This window comes from Heloderma suspectum, chromosome 7 (genome assembly GCF_057233095.1).
Source record: "Heloderma suspectum isolate Gila_16-S chromosome 7, 16-S_ref, whole genome shotgun sequence".
Lineage (NCBI taxonomy): Eukaryota > Metazoa > Chordata > Lepidosauria > Squamata > Helodermatidae > Heloderma > Heloderma suspectum.
This window is the reverse complement of record NC_139464.1, coordinates 71,766,742-71,778,403: the sequence shown is the minus strand read 5'-3', so window position 1 is coordinate 71,778,403 and position 11,662 is coordinate 71,766,742. Positions and strand designations below refer to the sequence as shown.

The window sequence follows — 11,662 nt, the reverse complement described above, 5'->3', positions numbered from 1 at the left end:
CGAAGGGGCTTGCGTAACTCAGTGAAGCCATAAGCTATGCCGTGCAGGGCCACCCAAGACGGACAGGTCATGGCAGAGAGTTCTGACAAAATGTGGTCCACTGGAGAAGGAAATGGCAACCCACTCCAGTATTCTTGCCAAGAAAACCCCATGGAACGTATCACAAGGCTAAAAGATATGACGCCGGAAGATGAGCCCCTCAGGTCGGAAGGTGTCCAATATGCTACTGGGGAAGAGCAGAGGGTATTTCCAAGTAGCTCCAGAAAGAGTGAAGCGGCTGGGCCAAACCCGAAAGGACACTCAGCTGTGGATGTGTCTGGTGGTGAAAAGAAAATCCGATGCTGTAAAGAACAATATTGTTTAGGAACCTGGAATGTCAGATCAATGAATCAAGGTAAGCTGGAGGTGGTCAAACATGAGATGGCAAGATTGAACATCGACATCTTGGGAATCAGCGAACTCAAATGGACAGGCATGGGCGAATTTAATTCAGGTGACCATCATATCTACTATTGTGGGCAAGAATCCCTTAGAAGAAATGGAGTAGCACTCATAGTCAACAAAAGGGTGGGAAAAGCAGTACTGGGGTACAATCTTAAAAATGATAGAATGATCTCAGTACGAATCCAAGGCAAACCATTCAACATCACAGTAATTCAAGTCTATGCCCCAACCACTGAGGCCGAAGAAGCTGAGGTTGATCGGTTCTATGAAGACCTACAACACCTTCTAGAACTAACACCAAAAAAAGATGTCCTCTTCATCATAGGGGATTGGAATGCTAAAGTAGGAAGTCAAGAAATCACTGGGATAACAGGCAGGCATGGCCTTGGTGTACAAAATGAAGCAGGACAAAGGCTAATAGAGTTTTGCCAAGAGAACACGCTGATCATAGCAAACAGTCTTTTCCAACAGCACAAGAGGCAACTCTACACATGGACGTCACCAGATGGTCAATATCGAAATCAGATTGATTATGTCCTTTGCAGCCAAAGATGGAGAAGCTCCATACAGTCAGTCAAAACAAGACCTGGAGCTGACTGTGGCTCAGATCATAAGCTGCTTCTTGCAAAATTTCGGCTTAAATTGAAGAACGTCGGGAAAACCACTAAACCGTTCAGGTATGACCTAAATCATATCCCTGATGAATATACAGTGGAGGTGAGGAATAGATTTCAGGGATTAGACCTGATAGACAGAGTGCCTGAGGAACTATGGATGGAGGTCCGTAACATTGTTCTGGAGGCAGCAACGAAATCCATCCCAAAGAAAAAGAAATGCAAGAAAGCAAAGTGGCTGTCTGATGAGGCTTTACAAGTAGCTGAGGAAAGAAGGGAAGCGAAAAGCAAGGGAGAAAGGGGAAGACATACCCAACTGAATGCAGAGTTCCAGAGAATAGCAAGGAGAGACAAGAAGGCCTTCTTAAATGAACAATGCAAAGAAATCGAGGAAAACAACAGAATGGGAAAGACTAGAGATCTCTTCAAGAAAATTGGAGATCTCAAGGGAACGTTTTGTGCAAAGACGGGCATGATAAAGGACAAAGAAGGCAGAGACCTAACAGAAGCAGATGAGATTAAGAAGAGGTGGCAAGAATACACAGAAGAACTATACAGGAAAGATCTGAATGTCCCTGATAGCCATGATAGTGCGCTCACTGAACTTGAGCCGGACATCCTCGAGAGTGAAGTCAAGTGGGCCTTAGGAAGCATTAGTAACAACAAAGCAAGCGGAGATGACAGTATTCCAGCCGAGCTATTTAAAATCCTAAAAGATGATGCTGTTAAAGTGCTGCATTCAATATGCCAACAAATCTGGAACACTCAACAGTGGCCACAAGACTGGAAAAGGTCAGTTTACATTCCAATTCCAAAGAAGGGCAATGCCAAAGAGTGTTCAAACTACCGCACCATTGCGCTCATTTCACATGCCAGCAAGGTGATGCTCAAAATCCTACAAGCTAGGCTTCAACAGTATGCGAACCGAGAACTACCGGAAGTACAAGCTGGGTTTCGAAGAGGCAGAGGAACTAGAGATCAAATCGCCAACATTCGCTGCATCATGGAGAAAGCAAGAGAATTCCAGAAAAACGTCTATTTCTGCTTCATTGACTACGCTAAAGCCTTTGATTGTGTGGATCACAACAAATTGTGGCAAATTCTTAAAGTGATGGGAGTACCAGACCACCTTACCTGTCTCCTGAGAAACCTGTACGAGGGTCAAGAAGCAACAGTAAGAACCAGACATGGAACAACCGATTGGTTCAAAATTGGGAAAGGAGTACGACAAGGCTGCATATTGTCACCCTGCTTATTTAACTTATATGCAGAGTACATCATGAGAAATGCTGGGTTGGATGAATCAGAGGTCGGAATTAAGATTGCTGGGAGAATTATCAACAACCTCCGATATGCAGACGATACCACCCTAATGGCAGAAAGTGAAGAGGATCTAAAGAGCCTCTTGTTGAGGGTGAAAGAGGAGAGTGCAAAAGCTGGTTTGAAACTCAACATTAAAAAAACTAAGATCATGGCATCTGGCCCCATCACTTCCTGGCATATAGAAGGGGAAGAAATGGAAGCAGTGACAGATTTTACTTTCTTGGGCTCCAAGATCACCGCAGACGGTGACTGTAGCCATGAAATTAAAAGATGCTTGCTCCTTGGGAGGAAAGCTATGGCCAACCTAGACAGCATAGTAAGAAGCAGAGACATCACCTTGCCGACAAAGGTCCGTCTAATCAAAGCTATGGTTTTCCCAGTAGTAATGTATGGCTGTGAGAGCTGGACTATAAGGAAGGCTGAGCGCCGAAGAATTGATGCTTTCGAACTGTGGTGCTGGAGAAGACTCTTACGAGTCCCCTGGACTGCAAGGAGGTCAAATCAGTCCATCCTAAAGGAAATCAACCCTGAGTGCTCATTGGAAGGACAGATAATGAAGCTGAAGCTCCAATATTTTGGCCACCTAATGCGAAGAGAAAACTCCCTGGAAAAGACCCTGATGCTGGGAAAGACTGAAGGCAAAAGGAGAAGGGGACGGCAGAGGATGAGATGGCTAGATAGCATCACGGATGCAATGAATATGAACTTGAGCACGCTCCGGGAGAGAGCAGAGGACAGGAAGGCCTGGCGTGCTATGGTCCATGGGGTCACGAAGAGTCGGACACGACTGAACGACTGAACAACAACAAAGAATAAACTATTTTTCCAGCATCTTGAGGCTAGTTCTCTCTTTTTTAGAACAACTTTGGATGCTTTCCCATTTTCTCATATTTATGCAAAGTAAGGAAGCTAACTGACAGCTAGAGGTTGTATGGAACTACTAGATGGTATATATTCCAGATTAACACAGAATCACAAATATGATCTTGTGTATAGTGCAAATTCTGTATTCATAATAACTGAGTACACACTACTCCTGCCAAAAACAGTATTCTCAACCTCACTTTATGGTGCTAGAGGTACTGCACCAGAATAATACAGCTGGAAACCTTGCCAAAAGGATCCTGTTTTCAGTGGCATTCCCATGGCATATACTGTGTGTTCCACTCTAAGGCCTAAATACATGCCATACAAATAATGGTGTCGCAGTCATTTAAAATGTAACTCTGGAAGACAGAGGTATTGTACTAGCGTGGCTGAAACTGCTGCAACTGCATACGGAGTCAAACAGTTTCCCACATACAGCATATAGAGCTTTTTCTGTGGAAATGCATTAGAGCAACCATGCTGGTATTTGCATGTATGAACTAGGCAGACTAGAATATCCACTTCATCTATAACATCCACTTCATTCATAATGGAATGTAGGAAAATCCATCCAGTTACCACTCATTAATGACCCTACTGGCAAACACAATGTACTATTCTTACAGCACATCTGACACAGCAAGTTCTAACTCAGCCTTCAACAACATGACGCCCTCCAGATGAGCTGGATTACAACTCCCATCATGCCCAGCCAGCATGGCCAGTGACCATGTTGGCTGGGATGATGGCATGTGTAGTCCAATACATCTGAAGGGCACCAGGTTGGGAAAGATTCTAATGTAGGGAAGTTCATGCCATAGTAAATTCAATAGTCCCACCATGGAACAGAAGTATTTGTTGTTGCTTTTCTAGTAGTCTAATATATTTTACGGGGGGGGGGGGGGGTGCAGGTTACAGGTTCTAAAAGGATAATTGCTGAATCTACTGTAATTCAGAACATGAATTGCTGGTGACAGAATCATGGAGCTAAGGGAATTGTCTGGTAGATCAGGAGGTAGTGCTTGGTAGGACAGGCATAACCACCCATGCCTTGTGGGATGACGGAACTGGCTGCTCAAGATGAGCCTGGGTGAAGCAAGATGGACACTGGCAGGAAAAGGCCACAGTTCAGCGGTAGAGCACAGGCTTCGCATGTGGAAGATCGAATAGGGCTGGAAAACCTCCTGCCTGAAACCCCGGAGAGCTCCTGCCAGTCACCGTTGACAATACTGGGCTAGGCGGACTGAAGCTCTGACAGTATAAGGCAGCGTCCTCTGTCCCGAAGACGGAAACTGTGTGCGGTTTATCGTATTTGGCGAGACTGCAGCTCAGCCGGAAGAGTGCATGCAGAAGGGCCTAGGTTCGATCCCCGGCATCTCGACCTAAAGATAGGAAGGACTTCTGCCTGAAACCCTGGGGAGCCACTGACAGCCATTGTCGACAATACTGGGCTAGACGAACCCGTGGTCTGACTCCGCATAAGGCAGCTCCGCGTGCTCCAAATCAACCCCCCAAGCCAAGAACAAGCAGCCCCTGTAAGCCGTGATTCTGGCCCCTCGCCCTGAAATGTTATTCCTTCTCCAAGAGAACCCGAGAAGGCTGCGCCCCTGCACGACGCGCCCGAGCCACCGTGGGCGCTCTCCCTCGCCCCCCCCCCCGCTCTTTCTTGCAGTCAGGCGAGGGCAGCAGCCGCCTAAGCGCGTCACTCGGCGGGGCCCTTCCCCACCCGCGCAAGATGGCGGCTCCCGCCGGGCCCTGAAGGATGCGGCTGACGCGGAAGCGCCTCTGCTCCGCGCTGCTGGTCGCTTACGTGCTCTTCTCCCTCTACGCGGCTTACAGCGTCTTCTCGAAGCCCCGCCGCCCTGCCGCCTCACGGGCGGGCCAGAGGGAGAAGCGCGGGCGAGGAGGTAATGGAACCGCGCCGTGCCCACCTCCCTCCGCCCGCGCAGCCCGCCTCTTCCCGCGGGCTCGGGATGGTTGCCTCCTGCTGCTAATCCCAGCCCCGCCTGCCCCGGCGCTTGCGCTGAGGCAGGCGACAGAAGTCTTCAGTGCTATGCGCGGGCGTTGAGAAATACGGACCTCCTCGGTGCAAGCCTTTCTCTGCTTCACCGCCCGTTTTGCCCATGAGCCAATAGCTGGACGCATGGAAAGAACCCTGACTCTTCCACAGTCAAACTCTGGCTGCGGCTCTATGCAGACTTACCTCGGAGTGAGACCGCTGGATTCGGTGGGACTTACTGTTGAGTAGATCTGCGTAGGGCTGCACTGTTAGCTGCTTGGGCATTGGTTTTCTCCACTCCTATCATTAGGATTCTGCATTTCACAACATATGGGGAAATGTAATACCACAATATTTCTTAAAATGTGTATTTTTAAAAAGTTCTATGCTGCTCTTGAATGGGGCTTCAAGTGGTCTATGTGCGGGATTAGTCAGCTCCATGCCTAGTTAGCTTCCACAATGTTGCAGCATCAAGTGCTAGTGTCCAAGCCACTCTGCGCTGCTTTGTTCTTTGTTTCTCTAATAATGAAATCTTATACAAAAGCTGTCATAATATTCTTGTGAGTGGACTTATTTTCCTGTATCTCTTTGACATTTTCTAGCATAATCATACCAGGTGAATCTAAAATATATTGTCTTTAATAGTAGTATTGGTTATGTTAGAAAAGGGTAAAGAAATATAGGAAAATAAGTCCTTGCATAAATTTGGGATTATGTCATGTTACGTTGACACCCTGCCTTGTTTTCCATTAAACGATTCTAAAACACACCAGTGTTGAACAGCTTGATGGGTTGAAACAGATGTTATCAAGCAATTGCTTCATGCTATAGATGATGTATTGGGCCTTAGAACAAGAATGTTTCAATGAAATTTTTGTGATACGTTGGTAGCATTTGCATAAACTGGTACATGTCCATCCACCCAGAGGTAATTATTTTGTATTACTTGGAAACTGTTGGTACTGATTTATGAGTTGAGTCAACTTTTTAGGGCGCAATCCTATGGCCACTAGTCAGTTCCTAGAGAACTGACCTGAGGCAGCGCGGATCAGCCCTGTGCTCATAAGAGCAGCGCAGAGCAGTGAAAATGGGGCATTCCTGGGGGCGGGGCGGGGAAGTCAGAAATCCAGTATGACACATCCTGTGTGTTATCTGGCTGCCGCTTCCCACGCTCCGCGGTCTTGCAGGGCTAGGTGAGCAAGGAGGAGATCCGCTCCTCACCACTCCTCCTGCCCTGCACTGGATAGGCAGTTACCCCTGGGGTCGGAGGTGACCGTTGATCTTGATAGGATTGCTCCCTTAATCAATATAAAACCCTCTCTTTTCCTGAGTCCAAGCCAGGTTCCTGGTCTTTCCACACTACTATCACTCCCTTTATGTATATGTCCAGCATCCCGACACTCTGAGAGTCAAATGAGGGACAAGGTAGGCTGAGGTGGAGGGGCATCCAAGGTTTGCAGGGAAATCTTCCTTTCTAAAACAAACTCCTAAGAAAAGGCCATAAGCAATCACTTGTGTATCTACATGCGTATCTGAGCACAGGTGTGGTCTACCAGCAACGTATTGCTTTCCATTGTATATGCACGTTATTGAAAGCAATACAATACAAATAGACATTATCCATGATTTGCACATCCTATTTAGGTTTACAGTTTCTGGTCCAGCAGTGATATCTGCACAGAAAGCTCTTCTGCTGTGTGCATGTGCTTAGTTGAATTGATCAAGGAAGGAAATGGGTGTGGGGAGTGGTAGAAAGGCAATATAATAAGTGTGCCCTATAGATTTTCTCCTCTTTATTTGAGCCAGGTTGGAGACTCAGGTTTTTGATGTGTTGGCCTTTTTGGCAACCCCAGTAAAAACACTCTCTTTTTTGTGGATTGTTTTTGCATGGTTTGGTCTTTTAAGATAGACAGTTTGCATGCGCCTTAAGGCAGCCAGGAAGGCATCCAATGAGTGAGATGATCTATTACATTACACATAATAATGGAAGTAGCCACTTGGGAGAATCTCTTTCCCATCTTTCAGAAACAAGAGGAATTAAGACTAGGTAAGAAGGCTGGCTGTGACCTAACTTGGCTCTGCTATTATATACACTGCTGTTATGTAATGATTACCTGAAATTAAATAGCTAAAACAAAAATGAAATATGTTCTCAAAAAAGAGGATAGGAAAAGCCACAAGAAGCAACCCTCCTAGCATCAGCAAGGCAGATAGCTTCTTAAAAGAATTGCTCCCTGCAGTTAGGATGGAGGGGAAGAGGAATGTCACACATTTGCAGAACAAACACACCCAGCAGCCTAGTAATTGCTTGGATGAATGGTCTATCCAGTGAATGGAATGCTTGCTGCAGATCATCCAGCAAAATATCCTTAGATGTGTGCTAACTACTCCTGAATCTGATTTTGAGAGTGAATGCAGAACAGTGCAGTGAAGGTCAGTGGTTCTCATACTTTTCTTTTCAGAGACCACTTGAAAGTTGCTGAGGGTCTCACCAGACCACCTGATACACCTCGTTTATTTCCAGAAATAAAGCACACCACTTACTATTTCGTAACTTTTTTTCTTCAGCACTGGAATCATTGTTAAAATCACGTGTTATAAAAATCAAGGGCTCTATACCAAAAGCAAAAGGGGCATGACCAACTTTTATCAGTGTGCTTTAGCTTAAAAGCTCTTACTGCCAGTGTCAGGATTCCTTTAGCCCCCACTTTAGTTCAACGCCCAAACATACACAGACGTGAGGCTTCAGTCTATAGCTTTTAATCCATTACTTCACAGGCTGATACAGATGCAAATTCTCAGAGACTGTCCGTCTACAAAGGAATTCTTTCAGGGGATGCAAATGGAATTTACAAGAGTTGCCTGCTGTTTGAAGAGGGAGGCGGTCTGGCTAGCCTAACTTAAGTGGGTGAGGCCTCTAAGCACAACTTTTCACACAAGGCCAATCGGATAGACCATCTAAGTTCTCCCACTGCCTTCTTTCTCTTTGCTGTGCACCTGTGTCTGGCATCTATTAGGTCATCCTCCCCAAACCCCACTTCCCCCTGCTCGCTGCCTCTCACAGGGAAGGGTGAGGAGGGACCCTCATGCTCAGCCATCTGGACGTTTGTAACCTGAGAAGCAGGCCTACTCATATCTGGACTAGCCTGGGAAAACACCTCCCCCATGTCTTATGGGTCTTCTTCAGAATCTGAACTGCTATCCCATTCCCTGTGCTCAGGAACACCCCTGACAGCCAGTAACTAAGCCGTAGGAGACTTTATTTATTTATTTATTTATTTATTTGATTTATTAGCTGCCCATCTGGCTGGCTGCCCAGACACTCTAGGCAGTGTACAATACAAATAACAACATGAGATACAACAAATGTACATAATCAACTGAACAAAACAACATTGCCCTAAAAAGAAAAACACTAACCCACCCCAAATGCCCAACTGAACAGCCAGGTTTTCAAAGCCCGGTGGAAGCTCATCAAAGAGGAGGAATGGTGGAGGTCACTAGGGAGGGAATTCCACAGAGTGGGCGCCCCCACAGAAAAGGCCCTCTCCCTAGTCCTCACCAGCCTAGCTGTCCTGGCTGATGGGACAGACAGAAGGCCTTCCAAGGCCAATATTGTTGAGCGACACCCCTGATGGTGTTGGAGGTGCTCCTTAAGATAAACTGGGCCAGAACGATAAAGGGTTTTAAAGGTCTATGCCAACACCTTGAATTGGGCCCAGAAAACAACAGGTAACCAGTGCAACTCCTTCAGCACTGGAATGATGTAGTCTTGCTGATGGTTGCCTTTAATCAGGTGGGCTGCCGCGTTCTGTACCAGCTGCAACTTCCGAACTGTCTTCAGAGGCAACCCCACATAGAGCTCATTACAGTAGTCTAGGCGAGAGGAGACCAGGCATGAACTACTGATGGGAGCAGATGGTTAGGGAGGTAGGGGCGCAGCCACTGTATCAGATGGAGTTGTTACAGTGTTGCCCAGCTCACGGCTGACACCTGAGCCTCCATGGAGAGCTGGGAGTCTAAAATGACCCCCAGACTGCGGACCTGGTCCTTTGGGGCAGCTGCACCCCATTGAACACCAGGTCAACATCCCCCAACCTCTCCTTGTCTCCCACCAAAAGTACTACGGTTTTGTCAGGGTTCAGTTTCAACTTAGTCTTTTCCATCCAGCCACTCACCGACTCCAGACACTTGGACAGGGTTTCTACAGCCAACCTTGGTGAGGATTTAAATGAGAGGTACAGTCACGTGTCATCCACATATTGGTGACACTGCACCCCAAACCTCCTGATGATAGCAACCAGTGGCTTCTCATATATGTTAAATAAATCGGAGAGAGAATAGAGCCCTGTGGAACCCCGCAAGTGAGCAGCCAAGGGTCTGAAGTCTCCTCCCCCAGAGCTACCCTCTGGTACCTGTCAGAGAGGAAGGAACAGAACCACTGTAATACGGTGTCCCCTATGCCCAACTGCTCTAGGTGGTCTAGGAGGATACCGTGGTCGACGGTGTCAAAAGCCGCTGAGACATTCCGACCCTTTAAAATGGGGAACAAATGGCACAAACGTTGGCAAACCACCAAATGATCTGTGGTTGGGGGAAGGAGATGTGGTGTCCTAGCGAACTCCAGAGGGCTGGATTGAGACCCCTGGAAGGCCACCTTTGGCCCCCAGGCCTGAGGCTCTACACCTCTGCTATAGCAAAACTGGGGTGGTAGTGTGCAATTCATAAATCAACTAAGCATTATGAACTAGCCAAATGTATATTTCAAGTCAGGCAATTATGAACTTTAGTGCCATAACTAAAGCCTACCTTTAGTCTAATCAGAAGCATCTATCTGAACTAGCCCAATCAGTTGCAAGCATGGTGAGGACAAGAGATGTAAAATTTCTGGAAATTTTGAAGCTATAGAAAAAAACTTTTTCCCTGTATTGAGGGTGGGGGGACAAATTTTGGGGAAAATTGAAAAATAAACAATACTTATTTTTAAGCACTCTTTACAGATGTAAAGTTACTTTGCTGCTTTAGGACTGCCTTCCAGATATTTTGGACTTCAGCTCCTATCAGCTTCAGGCAGGATGTCCAATAGTCTGAATGCCGGCCATTGTAGTCCAAAATATTTGTAGGGAACTAGGTTGAGGAAGTCTGCTTTAGGATTATAAAGCAGCCTTTGTGTTCCTAAAGTTATGTATAACATGGTTTGCCATATAATTCTTATTATATTTGAAAACTTTAAAAAGTGAACTCAGTAAAGCTGTAATTATTGTCTGAATAAACTATTCTTTAAAAATTTAATATACCAAACATGGTTAGTTTTATGAGCAAATCAAGCTATACGTATCATAGAATCATAGAATAGTAGGGTTGGAAGGGGCCTACAAGGCCATTGAGTCCAACCCCCTGCTCAATGCAGGAATCCAGGTCAGAGCATCCCTGGCAGATGGCTGTCCAGCCTCGTCTTGAATGCCTCCAGTGTGGGAGAGCCCACCACCTCCCTAGGTAATTGGTTCCATTGTCGTATTGCTCTAACAGTCAGGAAGTTTCTCCTGATGTTCAGCTGGAATCTGGCTTCCTGTCACTTGAGCCTATTATTCTGTGTCCTGCACTCTGGGATGAGGGAGAAGAGATCCTGGCCTTCCTCTCTGTAACAACCTTTCAAGTACTTGAAGAGTGCTATCATATCTCCCCTCAGTCTTCTCTTCTCAAGGCTAAACATGCCCAGTTCTTTCAGTCTCTCTTCATAGGGCTTTGTTTCCAGTCCCTAGATCATCTTTGTTGCCCTCCTCTGAACCCCCTCCAGTTTGTCTGCATCCTTCTTAAAGTGTGGTGCCCAGAACTGGACACAGTACTCCACATGAGGCCTAACAAGTGCTGAGTAGAGAGGAACTAGTACTTCCTGGGATTTGGAAGCTATGCTTCAATTAATGCAGCCCAAAAGAGCATTTGCCTTTTTTGCAGCCACATCCCATTGTTGGCTCATATTCAGCTTGTGATCGACAACAGTTCTAAGATCCTTCTCGCTTGTAGTGTTGTTGAGCCACGTATCCCCCATCTTGTAACTGTGCATTTGGTTTCTTTTTCCTAGGTGCAGAACTTGGCATTTATCCCTATGAAATGTCATTCTGTTGTTTTCTGCCCAGCACTCCAGTCTGTCCAGATCACTTTGAATTTTGCTTCTGTCTTCCGAAGTATTAGCTATCCCGCCCAATTTGGTGTCATCTGCAAATTTGATCAGCATTCCCTGCACCTCCTCCTCCAAGTCATTAATAAAAGTGAAGAGCACTGGGCCCAGGACTGAGCCCTGTGGTACGCCGCTCGTTACCTCTCCCCAGTTTGAGAAGATCCCATTGATAAGCACTCTTTGAGTCCGATTCTGTAGCCAGCTGTGGATCCACCGGATCGTTGTTTCATCTAGCCC

At 46.4% G+C, this 11,662-nt stretch overlaps 1 protein-coding gene across 2 annotated transcripts in view; it reads left to right on the top strand.

The window, feature by feature from the left end:
* Positions 1–4,976: 4,976 nt before the first annotated feature.
* The window catches only part of RXYLT1 (ribitol xylosyltransferase 1), a 29,376-nt gene continuing 22,690 nt past the window's right edge, over positions 4,977–11,662 (top strand). For both annotated transcript variants that reach the window (XM_084810602.1, XM_084810600.1), the window contains exon 1: positions 4,977–5,155. In XM_084810602.1, coding sequence (XP_084666728.1) covers positions 5,011–5,155 — 145 coding nt within the window. In that variant the 5' untranslated portion in view covers positions 4,977–5,010. The remainder of the gene's footprint in view (positions 5,156–11,662) is intronic.